This window comes from Rousettus aegyptiacus, unplaced genomic scaffold (assembly GCF_014176215.1).
Source record: "Rousettus aegyptiacus isolate mRouAeg1 unplaced genomic scaffold, mRouAeg1.p scaffold_m13_p_7, whole genome shotgun sequence".
In the NCBI taxonomy this organism is placed as follows: Eukaryota; Metazoa; Chordata; class Mammalia; order Chiroptera; family Pteropodidae; genus Rousettus; species Rousettus aegyptiacus.
Window position 1 is genome coordinate 26,738,349 of NW_023416310.1, and position 21,487 is coordinate 26,759,835.

The 21,487-nt window shown below is 36.0% G+C and overlaps 1 protein-coding gene across 2 annotated transcripts in view; it reads left to right on the forward strand.

Annotated features, from left to right (window-relative positions):
• The window catches only part of CAMKMT (calmodulin-lysine N-methyltransferase), a 326,415-nt gene that overhangs the window by 279,377 nt on the left and 25,551 nt on the right, over positions 1-21,487 (forward strand). Inside the window, exons 4-7 of one of the 2 annotated variants that reach the window (XM_016142219.2) lie at positions 1,891-1,951; positions 4,025-4,079; positions 5,134-5,197; positions 12,858-12,924. In XM_016142219.2, coding sequence (XP_015997705.1) covers positions 1,891-1,951; positions 4,025-4,079; positions 5,134-5,197; positions 12,858-12,924 — 247 coding nt within the window. Of the gene's footprint in view, positions 1-1,890; positions 1,952-4,024; positions 4,080-5,133; positions 5,223-12,857; positions 12,925-21,487 lie in introns of both variants that reach the window. The other variant, XM_016142220.2, reaches the window with a different exon arrangement.

Consider the following 21,487-nt stretch of genomic DNA (forward strand, 5'->3'; position numbering starts at 1 on the left):
ATTGTGCTGATTATATCCACTTAATGTAGAACACTGTCTGGGGCTCTTCCTTAAGAGAATTTTATTGTGTACTTTAGTCTTTATAGAGTTCCTTGTGGATGTATGCCAGGTATTAGGACATTGGGGACATGCCAAAGCTCATGAGTAAGTCACAGAGATTCTCTATATGTTCTGGTTATGGAAAATGGTTTGGGGTTCACATTTTCCTCCCCTCTCTCTTCTCTGTCCCTTTGCATGAGAATGAATAACTTTAACAATAACAATGCACTTTTTTTTTCTTTGAGTTTGTTATAAGTTAGGAACTGTTCTAAATATATTTCATGTATGTTACTCATTTAATCTTCACAACAATCCTGTGAGATTGATGGTACAATAAGGTTATTTTACAGATGAGGAATCTGAGGCACAGAGAGATTAAATGACCTATCCAAAGTCACTCAGCTAGGGAATGCAGAGCTGAGACTGAAGCCGGAACAGTCTGGTTCCAAAGTACCTCCGATCTTAACTGCTACACTCTACTGCCTTGCTGACTATCTCCTAACTCTAACCCTAACCATTTCTTGGTGGTTTACTTTGTTTCTCCTTCAATCTTTCATTTCTACCAGAAATGGCATGGAGCCTGAGCTATAGTGAATACACCTGACAGGACTTTCCTGAAGCAAATAATCTATGGAGTCATCTTTGCTGTTCATTTATTTACCCATTGACTTGCAAGATTTTATTTACCATTTTTTTTTTGACATCTCCTCTGAAATGTACAGATTTCCTACTCCTCAAAGCTAGAGATGCATATGAGAGGAAAAAAATTAAGTCTCATTTGATGTTTCAGTTTTGCATCAAGACCCATTAGGAGAGGGCCTAGAACTAAGACAGCTCTTTCCTTGGACTCCATGGCCTTTTCAGCCTCAGTGCAGGATGCTCGGTGCCATGTCTGGTCTTTGAGTCCGACCTCTTGGGGAAAACTTCATTTTTATAAGGCTATAGTTTATTCTAATAATAAGAGTGATACCTATTCATTGTAAACATTTTTGGAAGTATAAAAAGATAGAGAAAAAAATTAAAAATACTTATAAGCCTGAAGTATAAAAAGATAAAGCAAAAATTAAAAACACTTATAACCCTGATAACCACTAGAAACTATAATTTCCTAACACATTTGTGTCCTCTTTAAGCAATTCATATTCATTCGTGAAGACTATGTAAGCCTTCTAAAAAATGATTTACAGATGATGATTTTAGAAAATGCCCATCCCTGGAATTTACTGGGTAGGGTTATTGTAAAATTTAAAGATGTGCCAAAGTTGGTGAAATTTAAATTTCTTAATTTTATATTCCAATTCTATTTTTGTTAATTGAAGAAAGGGAATAATTGTACATATTAAAAAACATTAATATGGAATCAACAAAAAAGGTATAATGACTTCTGTGATTTTATTTGCTCCTGTAAGTAATTTTTCCATTTAATTTTGCCTAATGTGGGTTGTATATACAGTAGGCCTTCAACTGATGTTTATGAATTGGCTGAAAAGAAGGTTCATGTGTGCAAGATTAAGATCTACCCGAAATACCATTAAATTTAACTTTGATATTTGTAATTGGTTTGTTATTGTTCTTGCTGTTTTGTTGTGATTGCAATTTGGTAAACTATGTTTAGGATATTTTACTATTTGGGGGGAAAAGAGGCTATAAATCTCTCCATTATAAAATCAACAACAAAAAAAAACTCATGTGATATATTACTAATAATAATTATGTTAAGTTTGATTCAAGTTGAAATAGCTTGTACTGAATGTTATTTTTAAAAGGCATTTCTTAAGAGAGTGTCTATAGAGAATGATAACAGGAAAGACTTTTATAATAAAAAAAAGTCTATCCTCTTGTGTTTTCCAGGCATCTGGCCGGCTGAAGAGGTTTTGGCTTACTACTGCCTCAAGCACAATGATGTATTCAGGTACAAAGCTGAAAATACATTTTTTAAAATCCATTATGGGTATTGTATCTTACATTAATGATTGCCATGATTACATTCTTTAAATTAAATTGTTCAAAAATAGAAAGAAAGAAAGAAAGAAAGAAAGAAAGAAAGAAAGAAAGAAAGAAAGAAAGAAAGAAAGAAGAAAGAAAGGGAAAGGAAAGGAAAGAAAAGAAAAGAAAAGAAAAGAAAAGAAAAAAGAAAAGAGGGGAGGGAGGGAGAAGGAGGGAGGGAAAAGAGAAAACAGAAAGGAAAAAAAGTTCATGGTGAAAACGTGTTGCTTCTGAAAAAAATCTGAATTGCCTTTGGGTACTAATATTGCACAGCAAGCTTTTTGCTATATGTCAAAGGCTTTTGATTTCCACTCAAGGCTTTTTATTTCACTTTGATTTGGGGGAAACAAAAGTGAAGCTCCAATCAATCCTTACTGATTGCGAAGGTCAAAAAACAAAACAAAACAAAAAAAATAAAGACATTCTTTAAACTTCTGCTAAGGAAGCCAGTACAGAATATTTGGTAAATAAATACCTCGCAGTTATTATTTCAAGATTCCATTCCACCCCCTGGTTTTAAAGGTATTTTATATACTTAACAGCGTGTATTTATAAAACATAAATTACTATTACAGATTTATGCTACGGAAATAAATGTTTTCAACTGTCAGTGCATTATAGATCAAGCCCATGGATGGGATTCAGGAAAAATAAAAATCTCCTTTTATTGAAAAATTCTAAAGATGTTTGGTAGACCGAGAAAATATAGGTTTTTCATTTTAAATCTCATTTTATAAAAGTCATCCAATATATACTTCCTGAATAGCCCATTATGATTCCAGACAAGCCATTAGTGATCATGGTGTGTGTTTTAACAATACGTACTTACAAGACTGGGTCAATAATATGTATTTTTTGAAGCTCTATGGGTCCATATTTACCAACCAGTCTATAATTGCTTTGAACAACTAAATACTCATTAAGTGTATTTCTGAATATGAATGTTCTTGTTTGGCTTCTTCTCTTCCCCTTCCCTCTCTCTCCACCTCTCCCTCCCTTTTAGTGCTGCTTTTTTTCCCTTCTGGTGAGGTAATAAGCTTCCCAAACTGGGAAGAAGAAACAATCTTAAGAGTCTAAACATATAAAATAAGAGCAGGGCCGTACTGAATTTGGGCTGCAGGGCTGCCCTGGAAGTCTGGCATTTGCTCATCTCGCTGTGCTTAAGCTTGACTGGAGCTCCAATCAGCGAGCAGTGGGCCAGGGCGAGAATGTCACACGTTGAGGACTGATATTTAGGCACAAAGAGGAAGGTAAGTGCAGAGTGCCACATTAGATTGTCAGCTTTAACTCCGAGTCGCTTTACTTTTGAGCAGTAAAGTCAGAGCCCAGTCACTACTTTAGCCTGGGTTTGCTAGCTTAACCATATTATGTCCCTGCATTGTTTATTCACTGTGTTGTGTTGGGGTCAATTGTGATTTAAGTGTTAATTGCTAAATGCTCTTTGTGTAATTGTTCTTTATGGGGGTGGTTCAGCTTTCTAAAATGTTGCAATTTGTTTAGGAATTTTTTTTTTTAATTCAAGATGGCATTTATTTGTGTGTGTGTTGTGTGTGTGTGTGACTATAATATAGGTATATACACACTCATATGTATTCTTCATTTACTTGTCTAACTGTTTTTGGAGGAATGAATGTGGATTAACAGTGTTATCCTTTCCTAACAATTATCTTTCGCTACTCTAGCTAGTTTAGTTCTAAAAGACAGCACCATTGACAAGGGAAAAAAAAGGGAACCTTCTCAGATTTTTCAGCTCAGCGGTGGTAATGTTGCAGTGAACACTAATGAGGGAACCCCCACTGATTTGCCTGCTTTGTGACTTTTCTATTTCATAATTATTTTTAAAACGCAAAACGACATGAGGTAGCCTAGTCATGTCTCTACAACTTCCTGGTAGCGCCGTTCTTACTGCAGATGGCAATTTGTTCTTGTAACATATATATCTCTCTGACCATTTTTATCTAATTTGTATGGGTTCTACCATTTCTTTTCTCTCTTTCAGGGACCTTGCTGTGTGTGAGCTAGGGGGTGGCATGACATGCTTGGCTGGGCTCATGGTAGGTCTTTTCTCAATTCCAATCCCATTCAGAGGGAGGAACAAAAGGAAAAATGTTCCAGGGCCTCCAACTGCTGGGTCAGAGAACCGTCAACAGCATCAGCTGCGGTCAAGCTGCCGGGTCTTGAGAGACCTTCTAGATTGACTTACTTTCGGATCATATTGATTTTATGGTTGCCTCGATGAGCAGAAACATTTTACCTCAGTGTAGTCAATATCGCTTGTTGTGACATTCCAGGCCTCGCACAGTCTTTCTTTGCCATAGCGAAAGCATTTTTTTTTTTCAGATTATAGTCCCATTTGCTAAGATAGAGGAATAGCCCGGCGAATCACAGTTGGAGCACCATGATATAGCTGCTAATGTTTTGCCTGCATTATTACACCAACAAACATGATCCAGAGCGCTCAGTAATTAGATTCTTTTGAATTAGATTGGCCATTCAGGAACGTCGTTCCCCATTCTCTGGGTTCTGAGTCATGTATTCAGGAGATATTATGTAGCAGCACAGTGCATTAGACAAGTTTTTATGTCTCTACAAATAAAAGCATATTGTTACACTGATTGGCATTTGACAAACCTGTCGCTCTTACACAATGTGTCGAGGTTACAGCCCAATGTGCGAGCATGTCAAAGCTCACAAAAAAATTACCCTCACAAAGCCATCTGCCTGCAATGCAAAGTTATATGAAGGGCATCAGGCAGTCAGACAGAAGCAAGCTGAAAGGCAGAGTGACAGCCTTGTATGATGGCTCTACTAGATAAACAGAAGCCCACAAATGAAAGCCTCTCAGAATACCATCATCCGCTGTCACAATGCAATTACCGAACAGAATGATAGCAAGATAGAGGCTCCCGCAAATGGAATGATAAAAGTATTGACTGATTTGATTGAATGATTAAAATAATGCAGACATAAAATGAAAAAAGATTGAAGATTGTTACAGAGAAATAGGTGAGGAAGCATGATACTGAAGGCTTGTCACTCCTGTCTTCACTTCCACACAGACAAGCATATTTGCTCATTGTTTGCTGTGCTCCCTTTTTTTTTTTCCAGGTTGCTATTTCTGCAGATGTCAAAGAAGTTCTGTTAACTGATGGGAATGAAAAGGCCATCAGAAGTATCCTTATTCAGATAGAAAACGGGTTTGTTGTGCTCATTCCTTTTTCCTGGCTGAGTAACAATTAATATAAAGAAAGGCAGCATGGGGTATTAAAAAAGAGTCTCCCCCCCCCCCAATACACATGATAAGTAATTAAGAAAAAGTAGAAATATATGGGATTCATTGAGTATGACTAAGTGGGGTTTTTTTATTTCTATAGGTTTTTATAGTCACTTTTCATTAAAGGAGCCTATAATTTGTGGACCACTCAAGGCAATAAGAATGCTTGTTTCATAATAATTTTCAAACATTCTTGTTCTTGTATTTCCATTAAAATTTGCCAACATAAAATGAATTATTTAATATTTATTATAGTGGATAGTGCTTACAAAAATTAACTTCCGACTTCATTTCGTTATTACCTTTCTTGCATTTGATAATGTAGGTATATACCACATAATATTGCATCTACCCTAATTGCTGAGTAGTTACCTATATCGCCCCACTCCAAACAGCTATCAGGTTTTCATTATTTCCTTTTATTTAGGATTATAAAAGCTATCTCTTTTTTTTTCTACTATGCTATTACAGTTCAAACTCCATTATATTAGATTATGCTTTACTAATATGTACACAGAGTTCATGAAAATTGAACTGTACTTTAACTAAGAAAGCAAGCATAATTTGTGGCTACTTTAGCAATCGAGCTGATTTGTTCAGGCGTTAGAAATTGAGAGGAAAGAGGAAGATGTATTTGCTTTGGATTTTTTTGGTGTACCTTACATTTACATTATCGAAGGAGGTAATTTTCTTATTTGAATTTTAGACCCCTAAAACGCCAAAGCAGTTCTGATTTTTGTGGTATCTTACATAAAGCCTTTTTTTTTGATTTTCTTTTTCTTAAAACCTCTGCTATGTATTTGAAAATAAAATTTGCAGCAGCTCCATCAGGCTGCTCAAACAGGAGAAAGGAGGTACAAGAAGCGCATAGCTAATATTGTTCAGCAGCACTTGTGTGCTCTACAGAGCCCCACCCAGCTAATTGCCTGACAGACTTAAAAAAAAAAAAAAAAATTCAGGAAGGAAAAACAGCCAATCACAGTCTTGGCCTTTCACACAAGGGAAAGAGATCACAAAAGGTGCTTCCTTTTTTAAAATGCAGGATTTTAATCATGATCTTCAGACTGTCGCAAGTTTCTCAAAATATTCCTGAGGATGAGCTGATGTCGCTTCATTCACTCTGCTTTATTCTGAGTTATTTCGTGCACTGTATCATTTCACTGTGCTCCTCCTCCACATGTCAGGGAACACAGAGAGGAGAGGAAGTCAGGCATTCTGGCTCAGCCCCGATGGATGTGTTCTTTTGGGTGGGTGGAGGGGGAGCAGGATTATTGGACAAGAGAAGGTCATTTTAACCACAGAAACTTTCAGATTGGACCTAGCAACCTGAGGTTTTTCTTAAGTCAGCAGGTGTCTTATTTAATAGCGTCAGAAAGCAATTAGAACTTTTATCAAACTATAGGAAGCATCTGTAGTCAGTATGTAAATTTAATTGTACCGAAATTATTATTGAGCTAAACTGCAAAGCCTCTAAAGAAGGAAAGCAACACTAATGTCATTAATTAACGCACCTTTGCTTTAAACAGCAAAGATACCATGCCAGCTCTTGAAATCAGAGAGAAAATCTCAGATTCTGTATTCACTCCGCCGGCCTTTCAAAGAAATGATTGGTACAGCCCCCTCCCAAGAAAATGGATTTTTAACATTTGGTCTTCAGAAGCTCAGCCCTGAGAGTGCTTTATTGTGCTGGGTTTTACAATGGGTTTAATATAGCGGGGTGCCAAAGGGCAGGAGGGGAAGAACTTTACAATGTAGATAAAGTAGGTCCTTTCAGGGTGCAGACCAAAACTGGTAGTGTGTTTTATTTCATCTCTTAGGACTTTCCTGGTGGAGTTCAGTTTTTGTCATACAGTTGTTCTATGTTTGTGTGCATTCTTCTGTTGTAACTAGATCTAATTCTTTTAAATTAAGAGAAAAAAGCATGCATAAAGCCTTAAAAATTGGCAATGTGTTTTTCCTGCTTTTAATACTAACGTTATTCTTGATTTGCTAACAGAGCTTACAACTGGCATTCATTATAAGCAGTTTTACCGAGTGAGGTTAATATGAATGAAAAAAAATTTTTTTTCTGTTTGTGTGCCCACTTTCTGTAAGAATAACTAATTCACTGAATCACATACTGTTGGTGCATATAGATCAAAATGAACTCATTTAAAAATTACTGTTTACATCTTTCTTTTAAAATTTGAGGAAGCCTAAATTATATAGCAGTTGTAGGATATTATCCAAAAATTACTTTCTAAAAAGTAAAAGTGAATGTCAACAAAAAAGGGGGGAGAAACATTGCCAGAAGCCAGAAAATCTCTAAGCAAAGCTGCTAATTATTCTTAATGGGCAAGATGAGCACATTAAGAAACAAATGAAGACATCAGCGAAATGTAATTGAAAATCGACCTGGCAATCACACATCGCATCTGAGTATTGGCCTGTATGTTATTCTCATCATTTTAAAAATTATTTTTGTTGTTCTTGCCATCTGAATTTAATGAATCCAGCTGAATCTTACTTCCTAGTCTCTTAATCTTCTAAGCTTCCGATTCTTACCTTTTAAAAAAAAATAGCATTTCCTGATATTTTCTTTTTATCTTCCATTATTTCTATTTTAAAAAAAAATATGTGAGGCAATGAAAGCATAAGCTCTGAATCTTTATATCATAGAAGCATATCAACCAGTTGTGAAGTTATTTATTATCTTCCTAAAAATGTATCAATTGGATTGGCTATGTCTTCTAGAGCTCTCTACTTTGACACTGGAAAGGTAGATGTTGATTTGAGATTTATCAAACAGAGATATCTGAAAAGGGTTAAGACTTAAGGTATAAGTGAGTGTTTAAGTCCTAAATATTTTCTCAGACTTGTGGGTAGACGTCCCTGTGGTCTCCTCGGTCCTTAAACTACACCGCTACGTCTAACACAGAGCCCATTTTTCAGAGCTCCCTCTCCCTACAGATGCCATTTTAGCTATGCCCGAAGAGAACAAAGGATACGTTGGAAATAACGTCATTTGGTTCATCCAGTTCTCAAATTTATCCTAAAACAATGTGGAATATGTTCCCTTTTCTTGGTGTGGCCCTTTTAATGTAATAAAGAAATCTCCAAGTTCCCACAGATAATAATTACTCCATAAAGTGTGTAGCTGGTGCTGGCAAAGACATAAGAATAGGGGAGAGAAATAGTTTACTGAGTTATTATTGGTGCTAAGCCTCTTCGAAATCATAATGAATAAAAGTACTACCCTAAAAGGTGAGTAGCCCTCTCTAGTACTAATTCACCCAACGCAAGCACTTTGCCTTGACCCATCTTTAGTAAACATCAAGTGTGTTACCTGCAGCATATGGCAATGCTTGATGACTCATTTCTTGTGCTCCTGATCCAAGTATCTTACCCCCGTAATATGTATAGTCTGGATCATGATCGCGATCTTATGGTTTTCCAAAACTTGGTCAATTTTCTATTTATTTTAAAGGAGATACCCCTAGCTCAACATTATTTTGTTTACCGGAATCCCTGGTTTAAGGGATTAATAAACTAAGCTTCATTTGGCATGGATGGTGGAGACCTTGGGAATGCCAGGCCATGGATGCAGGCATCCATGCCCCTTCCTCCAGTATCAATGCCAGCTGAAATATTGATGCCAGTACTTCTGTTTACTAAATGAGTCATAAATGGGCTCTATGTGCCTCACATTGGGTAGGAACTCAACAGATAGCTTTGAAAATTAAGTTTGAACTTATCAATTAAAATTAGTTCAACCAGTATTAACTACATGAATTTCAGGTGCTAAGGATACAGCAGTGAACAAGCTAAGCCAAGTCCTGTCTTTGTGGGACACAGACTATGCCTTAGCTAGAATATATTAATGTGTGTGAAAGACACCAAAAATCTACAGGGCAGAAGTTCTTTGATTCCCTCCAGTTATTTAAATTCTACAATATAAATGTTCACTTAATTAGTTCTAAGTTGTAGCAAAAGGAGATAAAGCTTAATTGCCAAACCTCATTTTAGTTATCATCACCAGCCTCTTCATCCCTCAAAAGTGTTTGCCTGAATTATTAAAAAAGAGAATGAATTGACATGAGTTAGGCACCTACTATGTGTCAGGCTCATCATATGTGATACTCCATTAAGCCTGTAAATAGGTATCTTTTTTCCTATTTTTGAGGTGGAGCTCAGAGAGGTTAATTTACCCAAGTTCACACACCCATAAGTATGGGAACCAACACTGAAGCCAGGTTCATTTGACTTCAAACTTTATATGTATTTTTTTCCCCCATTAACCCATTACGTTTCACCAAAAACTAGAATAATTTAATGAGTGTCATCTTGCATTTCCTCTGCACTCTCTGGAAGAAAAGATCTCTCCTCCATTAACATAACAGTTTACATTGCTAATAGAGTTCAAAGCACCTCTATGTGAACTTCTAAATTTATTTGAGTATAAACACATTTAGGAATATCAGACTTTGTCTATGGCCATGCCACCCTGAACATGCCCGATCCCATCTGATCTTGGAAGCTAAGCAGGGTCGGGCATGGCTAGTACTTGTAAATAACTAAATAACTAACTGAATGAATGAATGAATGAATTAATAAATAAGTTTTAAAAAAATGGGTAAAAAAAATATTTCTCAGACTTTAAATTGGCAAATATTGTCACATCAGGTAATTTTTAAACCTTTAGAGGTTAAAATGAATAGTATTTATATTATAATATCATAGTTTTCTACCTCACTTTTGATGTTCAAATGAAAATAAAAGAAACATGAACCAAGAAAATAATGCTTTGTAAATTATAATGTTATCATTCTCTAAAAAAAAAATATTTTTTGCTTAAAGAACAGGGCCAGCTCTTGGTATATGCAACTACTGATAAATATCAGTTACTAATCTCAGAAGGAGGCTTAATATTTTAAACAATATTATATGTAATATATATAACATATAATTTGTTTAAATCCCTATTATCATTATACAAAAGCATATATTTTAAAAATAAAATCAACTGAAACAAAATTAAAATGGAGTCCCACTTCTGAACTGTGCTTTACTTGAGAAGAAAATGTAGATAGAATCCTGGTTTCCTTTTAGCCAGTCACAAGCATATGTCCTATAGTTCTGGAAGTCCAGTTGCCCAGACAAGGAGATTGGAGGTGATTGCTCTGTATCCATTTAATCAGAAATCACATTAAGGCTTTCTTTGTACCCAGCACCTCCCACTGAAGTCTACCAGAAGGTGGGTGCAGTTCAGAGAACACAATTTGATCCATCCTATTCAAACTATCCTGAATGTATTGACTCGATTTGATTGGATTACCTTTATTACCCCGAGGTGATGCAGAAAAATGATAAAATCTATTACTGGACTCAGTGCCAACGAAAGGAACCACCTCAAAATCTGACCCAAAGTAAGGGGTGAAGAGCATAATGTCACAATATATCTCTTATGGTAATATTTTAATACACTATTGACATTTTTTCTCTTTGTATTTGTTTTAATATAAAAACACTTCCTAAACCACAAAATATATTTTATTTCCAGTTCTAAAAATAAAGCAGCCTAAGTACTGCTGTGAAGTTTTTTATTAACAAATTGCTTCTAGAATATAAATACATTCACTTGCTTTAGCCTGACCACCTGGAGTCACAGGTTTATAAATTATATAAAAGTATATAGTGTTGTTTACTAAAAATTATTAATAGTTTTTCTGAGTTATATAATTTAACTTCCCTGTGACTATTTTATAAAAAGTATTACCTCCATAAACAAAATAATATGTTTTGCTTGATAGATTAGTCATGTACTCACACGACGCTACAGGTGTACCAGGCACACTATGGCATGCAGTTGGATGTCATGGAAACACTGAGTAGGGTGTGGCCAGAGTGAGAGAGAGCTTAGTCAAAAACAGTTGTCAGTTGACTCTACTAATTTTGTTCCTCTCAGAATAACGATGTCAGCTGTCCTTTTCTACAAGACATTTCATTTAGAAGACTTTCCTGAAATACTTTCTTCCTGAAATAGACAGAACTGTAGGCTGATGTGTCATTTTAGTTAATCAAAACAAGTAGGCAAATTAGTCTCCTTTATTTTTTTAACGAATGTAATTTAACGGTATTTAATTTGCATACAGGAAAGTTCACCCAGAAAAAAAAAAGTCTGCATTATAGCACTTTTGTAAACCTCAACAAAGCCCTTCATTAGGAGACCTAATTGATTTTTCCTACCCACTCCTGGGGGAAGAAAGCTATCACAGTACCTGCTTATTCACTCAGAGAAGAAATGGGTGTGCCTGGTGTTTCAAGCAGAGATTTGGGTTAAAAAGTCCTGTGGCTCTGTTCTTGCAGGGAGATCTTGGCCAGTGCTTGTTTCAAGCATTCAGGAAATCTGTTTTTCTGAGCAATAGGGGAACATCGCTTGTCTGCTTGGTGTCCTCCCCATGGGCCCAATTTAGTTCAGCTTGCAGCCTTCACTGGAATTATTTTATTTCTTGTTTATTGAAGCCTGCCTTATTCCAAAAAAAGGGATTTTGAGGCTTCTTACAGTGACACACAGAATATACCATATAAAATAAATGAGAAAGCGAGGGCAAATGAAAATTAGAAAGCCAAGAAAATATGATGTAGGTCAGTATAGAAAATATTTGCCATAGGCGCTCTCGTGGTCGTCGGGCGTAGGTTTGGCTCTGAGTTGCACAGGGACCAGAGAGAAAGAGGAAGAGTTATAAGAAATATAGTATCTAGAAGTTTAAGCAAAACTAGTCTATCTAAAGTCTAGCTTTTCGCACTAAAACACTCTGATTGAAATCTGATATGATTTTTCTCATGGGCCCTCACAAAGATAGTGCTATGTGATATAACGAACCATTTCCTCAAAACATCTTTTCAATACATCTGGCTCTTCTTGTACAAGTCCTTACATACTAGAAGATGGCCAAAGGCCGAAGCATGAGTCTTTAAGGACAGTTCTTCAAGGGGCCTTTCACTGGGTTGACTTTCTTTTTTTGTAATTCATTTTCTCTCAAAGATTCTCCAAGCTTTTCTTCATCCTTCTTGTCTCACTTCCTCCCAAGTCTTTCCCTGCTGCTCATCCCCACCCTACCTACTAGCACTTAGGGAACTGGAAATACTTCAATTTGGAAAGTCTCAGAAAACTGCTATTGCGCTCCTACTGACTGAAAAAAACGTTTTTCATTTAGACTTGTAGCCCTTTTAAGCAAAAGAGACCTGGCACCTATGGAACAGTGATCTCCCCTGCCGACATCCAAAACCCCTGGGCCTTGCCTGTATGCTACCTGAACATACATTCCCCAGGTAACAGAACTGCAGCCTAGGGAATTAGAAGAGCTTGCCTGTGGCAAGTAATTCAACATTTGGTGGTGGGGCCAGGCCTGAATCCTTCTCCACCTATTTTATACCTACAGCTCTTCTCTTTTCCCTGTGCTGATCCCTTGTAGGGTAAGATCACTGTGTTTGCAGGCTTGTATTCATGCATTCATTCATTCATTCATTCATGTCAGTTGACAGTCACTGCAGAAACTTTCTTAACTATGTCCAATAGATGTGAGAGACATCATCACAAGGAATCAGAAGGCCGGTGTGTTTAAGACGCAGAAAATATCAAGCTGGTAAGATACATTTCTGTATGAAAATACTCTGGTTGAAATTGCTTTTCTCCACACTATGGGTGATTATTAAAAATAATAAAAGCTAACATTTAGTAAGTACTTACTATGTGTCAGGTACTATTCTAAGCACTTTTAAAGTATCTTATTTAATGCTCACGAGAGCCTGTAATGAGGTAGGCAGGCATTCTCATTACCTTCAATTAATAGATGAGAAAAACTGAAGATAACTATATTCTACACTGGGTTGGGAAGGACTTAAGGGTTGAGAGTATGTTACAGTATGACATTGGTAGACGTCCAGCCTGGGACCTTCTTATGAACTGCTCTATTCCACTGGTTTTCAACATGGGGGCAATTTTGCCCCAGGGGATTTATTTTTAATTGTCATGACTAGGGATATGGGGTTGCTACTGGCATTCAGTGGGTAGAGCCCAGGGATGCCGCGAAAAATCCTAAAATGCACAAGAAGTATCAGGCCCCAAATGTTAATAGTGCCAAAATTGAGGAACCCTGCTTGATTCCATGATTTTGAAGTAGTCTAGGTATCCATTCCTTCTAAGATTTTGTTAATTCTTGTCCAAACTAGGAGAAATGCTTACCCTCAACAAAAATGTGGTGCCACATTTTATTTGGGCCCTGTTGGCATGGACCTAGGGGAATGAGTAAACATTTAGTAGTTTTCACATGAAATATCTGTATTTGTGCATTTTTTCCTTCATATGTTTGGTCCCAAAAAGCATTAGAACAATCTAATTTTTAATTATTTAATTTATTTATTATGGTTAATCTGTCATCCTTTGACATTTTGAGTTTTCTCTAAGTTGACGGTGCTTTGCTACCCCAACTCCTCAGCTGGCGTTTAGAGGAAGAGGTGGATAAATAGCAACAATGCTTTAAAACTAAAGTAGTCAACACGTTGGGATGAGGCTATGGCATAGCAATAATTTTTTTTCTCTTATATTTGTTGTTGAATGTAATGAAGTCCAGATATGTATTTTTAAATCCTGCATTAGAATGTTCAGAATAGGCTGACGGCATGAGGGACAGTGTGCTCTGTGTTTCTCATATAAATGAACAAACCAGTTCCATTTCCCAGAAAACCTCCTGCAGGTCTGGAGAAAGAGCAGCCTCCTACCTGCTCTCCATTCGTGGGACAGCCTTTACTCCCAGAGCAGACTGCCATGCCCTTCTGGAGAGGACTTCATTTTTGGATGTGGTTTTCAACCTGGTCTTTTAGTTATCAATCAAAAGCACATTTTCTATGTTGTCCTCATTTACATTTATTTAATGCTTAAGGTCATTTGTGACCATTTGAGTGTATTTCAGCATATGGAATCAGGGAATAATAGATTTCAGCATCATGCTGTGAAGAGAGATTGTGTTTTTACAAGACATAATGTTGTTTACTGGGTGTTAATAATCACTAATTAATAAACATATCTAGACTTCTAAAATGTTGCATTTTGAGAAATAAAAATGTAGAGTGTTTAACTTATGGGATGTAATAGTATTTCCTATCATCTCTTTATAAAATTAAGTTACATAAAAAAGTAAAATGTCATGTTCAGCACAGGACATATCCAAAATGCCTTTATTTCTATTTATCTGTTCTCAAAAATGCTATTTCAAAATATATTGTTCTGTTATATACCTAGACAAAGTCTATATGTCATTAGTCATCCAGAAACCTCCAAGATGGTTTTTTTTCCATCTTTATTTCATATTAATTGTGGTCAGTGTCTTTTTTTTTTTTCACCACCACAAGCATTTTGTCCGAAGTCTACTAAAAAAAGCACTCTGTCAGAAAATAGGTGGATGAGTCAGTCCTTGAGATGCCTTAATCTCGTATTAAGAAGCTACTTGACCACTTAACCTTCAAGAAGCTAAGAGGAAACTGCCAACCAATGATGCAATAATCGGTATTCCCCTTCTATCCGCTGCTTTCCCACCCATAACCAGTACAATATGATAAAAGCATTAGCTCTATGTGAGAAGAAATAAAAGGAAACTGTTCACAAAAGGGCTAAGATATGGTTCAATATTCTTTTTTAGTGCCTCAATGCATATGTAGAATTTCTTCTCTAAATTGGAGGTGTGGAATAACAGTAGCGACAGATAACTAAGAGGTATTTACCGTAGCTACAAAGCCACACATGTAAGCCAAATATTTCTGCTATTAAAAAGCACTTCACAGCTTGACATGAAATTTGTAATAGCTGAACGTCTCCTGTGACTTCATTTGCAAAGAAGATATAAAGCAGAAAGGAAAATCATGATAAGAGAACTGTGAGCCTAGGAAATGGTGTTTTTAAAAAGGAATGAGAAACCACCCAGAAGTTTGACTGGCACTCCAGGCTCCCATTCTCACTGCTCTGACAATGTCCTCAGTCACTGTCAGCGTTCCTCCTGTGACCAACCTTTTCCTACCTCTCACTCAGGGCAGACTCAGGTCATGCAGGGCCTGAAACTTATTCTGAAGGCCCTTTTTAGAGGGAAAAATTCAATTATACCTTACTTGGGCAGATTTTACAGAAGCATCCTACCATGTGAACAAATTTCTAGGGCTGCCCCTGGGCCCTGGAAGGGACTTGTGCAAGCGAGGGGTTCTGGCACTTAACCGTTGTTAGTTTCACAGTAAACCCACCCCTGCTCTCATAAATGCCACTACCCTGGCCTAGAATAATGGCTCTTCCCTTATAAACTTTCTTTCTCCTTCTGTTCCTTTTTAATCCCAGTCCGACTGTTGCTAAATATGGATGATATATTTGCAAAAGCCTAGAAGCTTTAGCCTGGCCAAAAAAGGTCTAGGATGTACATACATGAAGCATATAGCCATTACATCTCAAAGGTCTTAATAAAATCATTTGATGTTTCATTCATTTGTTCATCCATGCAGCCACCCATTCGTTTAACTGATATGTCCAAGGTATTCTGCCTTTGAGAACATAAATATGGAGTAAGCAAGAATAACTCTTGAACAAAGGAAATTGTGCTACTAAATATAGTTAGAGATTGGTGAAAGAGCAAAGATATTTACAGCATCTCAATTGTTAGGTTTATCTGAAGCTGTCTTCAAAACTGTGACTGTTTAATAAAGAACCATTCAGAGTTTTTGACGTCTACATATTTCTAGGTGTTCCAGAATTAGTGAATGGTGTCATTCTCTGGTTAATATTAGTTAACACTTACAAAAAATTTTAAAATCTTTTAAATATACCCTGCTGTGATATTAACAGTGAGTTTCTACTTAAGAAAAAAGGTTATCTTTGTGTGAAAATTGCTAGTGAATTTAGGCCTGTGACTTTTATTCTTTGATAACCCATTAATCTCAGTAAACTATGGAACTTATTATAACTTTTAAGATTTTTTTATAATTCAAATTTTACCTTTATGTGGGCCCCCAGGATTGGCTATTGGCCCCACTGCCCTACTGCTTTGTAAGATTTGTATCTTTTCCTTTAGAGGCTCGTTTTCCTTTAGAGGTTAAATTGGGGGTGTGAAAAATGATTTTTAAAATGTGAACCTGAAGCAAGTGGGATCCAGTGGCTGATTTTTCCAGGACTTCAGCAATCTTCTCGCCTTCCTCCTCTCCTCACTCACTCTGGCTTTCACGGCTGCTCAACCTACATCCTCCTCTTTGTCACCCAAGCCACTTCATTCTCCTCCTAACACATTTGGTCCTTCTCATCTCAGATTTTTGCCAGTCTTAGTCTCCTCTTCCTCATCCATCTAAGTTCTTCCTTCTAAGATGGTTTAATGTCCTCCTGCCTTCTCAGGCTATTTTAGCCTGCCCTAATCTTTCTCTTCTTTTAACTTCTGTTCGCCTTAGAATAGTCCCACAGTAAAACGTAGCATATTCTCTTATTGTTCAAAACGTGTTGTCTTTGTTTTCATGTTCATTGGTTCATTCATTTCCTGACAGATATTTAGATCCCCTTCTGTCTACCAAGTGCTGTTCTAGGTGCTGGGGATGTAGCAATGAACACAACTGAGAAAGTCCATGCCTTCTTAGAGTTCACTTTCTAGCAAGGGAGACCGACGATTTTCTGCTTAATATGTTTTTGTATCCTCTGAAGCAATTAGTATACTTTATTGGTGGTACATGAAAGGTTTTAAGATTTGTATTTGGAGCACATGTTGAAAGATATGAATCCATAAGGCTTATGGAACCAAATAATTTTTCGTAGAAGAAAGTCAAGCTCTAGATATTCAGACATCAGTTTGTATATATATCAGATAACTGACTTTCATTTCAGGCTAGGGTTCTTCTCAGGCAGGCATATGCAGTGTCTGTAGACACACTGACATTGTGAGTAGGCATTTATCTGTCCTTTGTCAGATTGAAGAGGAAGGTTAGTAGAAGGTAACTGAGATAAGAAAGCTGAGGGCTCTCTTTAAGAAATGTTCTGATAAAGTATACCTATTAGTGAGTTTGCTAGAATTATGGTAACAGATTCTTGAGAACTGCAGAGAATTCTAGAGATCCCACAGTCTTGTTTCCTTCTGTTGCTATCTTGGATATGGAAAAATGAAATTACTATGTGTACTTTCTATTACTAGTATTTTTTTTTTATTTGCTTGACAAGTTTATAGAAGGACTCATGTCTTGGCTTATTTTGATTGAGTTCTCTTTTTTTGTGTTAAAATGAGCCAGATTTTAAATATGGAACATTGTATTTTTTTTTAGGGGCCCTTTAAACTGCAGCAAATTAAAACGTAAGTCCTTTCCTTCTAGAATAACATTGTATAGCTTTTTGGACATGCTGATCCCTACTCTATCAAGGTCAAAATCTCACTACACAACATCGGCCGAGTTCTATATTGATAGCCAGGTGTGCAGGTCATACTATTTCATCTTCTATGAAAATGTCTTCCAGGTTAAAGAGGGAAAAAAATAATCCCTCCTTCACAGAAACGGATATCACAGAAGTTACATATCAAACAAAAATGTCTTCATTTTCAAAGCAGTTCGTTGCTTTAAAATGTACAAAGGGCATTCTTAAAAACTTTGTTAGAGAATGACCATAGCATAATCCATTGCTAAAAGATAACATGTTTTATACTTGAATAATGGGCATGATTTCAGCATTTTGCTTTTACAATAATGCTGCAGTGAAACACATCTGTATATAAACCGTCCATCCATTTGCAAATATATCTACGGGGCAAATTTTCAGAAGTAGACTTTGTCTATTCATACCAAATTGTGTAGATTATTAAACTTCATAATTTATTTTCATATCCATTAAGACTAGTCCCTTGCCATTATTTTTTTCCCTAGACTATTCTAAAATTATATTGGTATTTTTATTACATTGGTATTTTCTTTGAAATATATAATTTACTAAGACTTGACATATTTACAACTGAATCTTTCTATTTAAGAACAAAGTGTTTTTTACTTAAAATTTTTTGGGTGTTTCACTAACATTTAAAAATTTTTCCTTTATTTCTCTTATTAGTCTATGGGTCACCCTAAGTTGCTACCACAATGCTATAGCAAAACAATTTTTACCCCATTATTTTGGATGTTATAATTGAAACTGGTAAAAAAAAAAAAAATAGCAAAGTTCCTATATTAAAATGCACTGTTTGAAAGTTCATAAATTAGAAAAATAAAGAGAAAAGAAGAAGCATAAGTGAAAATACAAAAAAACAATAATTAATTTTGCAATTTTGTATTAAAGGGCACATAATTGTAATTTGTTATGAAATTAGAACTAATTCTAATTTTTTATTGTCACTTTGTTTTGTTACCATGTAAATTAATCAGCTGCTATACTCATATAATTAGATATATTTGAAACGGAAAATGTAATTAGTAAATAATTAGTATCTTTCATTCCAAGATTTCAAAACTCTTTACTAGTGCTCCTTAATCAGTTTAAAATAAACTCATCACCAACACAGGGGGTCCAAATGTTAGGCAAATCTGTCTTCCTTTGGGACTCTGATATAAGTTTATTTCAGCTAAATTACAGACAAAAACACAAAGCCAGTGGGTGATATCAGCTTTAAATGTAGGCCAAAAACAGAGAAATGATACGCTGGAGCCACGATTCTCAAACTTTAGTACCAGAATTATTTATAGAGCTTGTCATGACACAGATTACTAGGCCCCATCTCCTGAGACACTGAGGTGGGGCTCAAGATTTTGCATTTCTAACATGTTCCCAGGTGATGCTGATTTTGCTGGTCTGGAGACCTCACTTGAAAACCATGAACTAGAGTTCGCGCTGAGAATTCCTCATTAAATTCTGTCATGTTTCATGCTTTATAGTTGTCCAGATTTCTATTCATTAAACCCAGGTCTGTCTACTGTATTCTTTAGTTTATTTTATAGATATCGTATATTTACAAAAAAAGAACAAGACCTGAGTTTCAACACTCAATTGTCTGTGGTTTACCAGTATTGTAGATCTCCTGAGGTAAAAATTTCATCGAGACCTAATTTTACTTTCCCCTCCCCTTTCTCCAAGTTTTATTCCTAGATTACTGACGCTCGAGCAAATTGCAGAGCAATGCCAGTTACTGTTGGTGAGAAAGGTCATATTGCAAGAACAGGTAAAGCGATGATATTAGACTCCTCCTGCAAAAATGTTGATGGCAAAGGGACAGAGAGAAATAAAATATGTACCAAGGGGAAGCAGAGTTGTGGGAAAAATCGGGCATGTTGGCAGGAATGCTAGCACAACTAAGGAAGAAGAAATAAGTAAAGATATGAAAGAGGGGAGGTCTGTCTATTTGATGGGGCGAGGAAGGACCCAGAGCAGCGCTTCTCAAAATATGGTCCCTAAACCAGCAGTATTTGCATCACTTAGAAATTTTTTAGAAATGCAGATTTTCAAGCCCTACCCCACATATACCGAATCAGAAACTCTGGGATCGAAGTTCAGCAATCTGTGTTAACAAACTTTTTGAGGATTCTGATGCACACTCAGATTTGGGAACCACTGACCTAGGGGAAAGAGGAAGGAGTGATCTTATCCTGTACACAGGTTGGGGGATTCTCCTTGAAAAGCTCCATATCTATTTGAAAAGAATATATATTGTGCTATTGTTGGGTAGAGTGGTCTATAAATATCAATTAAGTCAAGTTAGAAAATAGCATTGTTAAAACCATCTATAAACTTGTTTCCTACTTGTTCAATTAATATTGAGAGAAAAGTTTTGAAATCTCTGATTATAGTTGTGGTTTTGTCTATGTCTTCTTACAGTTCTACCCATTTTGGTTTTATATATTAGAAGCTCTATTATTCAGTGGATAAGCATTTAGCAATGTTATGTCTGCTTCTTGAATTGACCCTTTAATGTTATAAAGTGATCCTCTTTATGCCCAGTGATATTCTTTGCTCTAATATCTACTGTCTTATATTAACATAGCCACTCTGACTTTCTTTCAACTAATGTTACTTAGTATATCTTTTTACTTTCTTTTTACTTTCAACCCAGTGGTGGCTGTATATTTAAAATACATTTATTGTAAGCCACATATACTTGGGTCTAGCATTTTTATCTAATCTGACATTTTTTAATGGCTGTATAATTCTAGGTTGACAATTTTTTTCTTTTCAGTGCTTAAAAGATGTCACACTACTCCCTTCTGATTTGTATATTCCTTACAAGAAATATGCTGTCATCTTGATCTTTATTTGTATATCATGTGTCTTTTTTTCCCTCTGTGTACTTTTTAGATTTTCTCTTTGTCACCGCTTTGGGGAAATTTGATTAGATTATTATGTGTTATGTAGGGTTTTTTTTTTTTCACGTTTCTTGTGCTTGGAGTTGAAGTTTCCTAATTTACGAATTAATAATTTTCATTAAATTTGGAAATATTTTGGGTACTTTCTATTGCTTTGTCTTCAAGTTCACTAATCTTCCATTCTGTAATGTCTAATTGTTGTTAATCACATCTAATGCGTTTTTTTCCTCTCAGACATTGCAGTTTTCATCTTTAAAATTTCGACTTAGGACTTTACAAATATCTTTCGTAACTCTATTCAACTTTTTAAATAAAATGAATACCATTATGATAACTATTTTAGTGCCTTTGTTTGCTAATTCTAACATCTGTGTCAGGTTTAGATTTGGTTCAACTGTTGACTTGTTCCTTATTAGGTATTGTATTATTTAAATTACTTGCTTGTCTGGTACTCTTACCTCATTAGGATCTGAATGGTTTTGTACTCCCATAAATGTTTTTGAGTTCTGTTCTGAAACACAGTTATTTTGAAATAATTTGATACTTTTTGGTCTTGCTTTTAAGATTTGTTAGGCAGAACCAGAGCAGCTTTTAGTCTAGGGCTAACTATTCTCTACTACTGAGACAAGACCCAGCTGAGGACTCTGCTCAGTGCCCTGTGAATCATGAGGTTCTCCAGTCTCGCTTGTGGAAATAGGTACTATTCCTTGCCCTGTGTGAGCAACTGGCCCAGTCCCCTCCAATCTTCTCAGATGGTTCTTTTCCCAACTTCAGGTAGTTTTCTCAAATATATGCCCCAATCAGAACTCTATAAAATACTCCAGGGGTGCTGTCCACACACCTTTGGAATCCTCTCTGTGT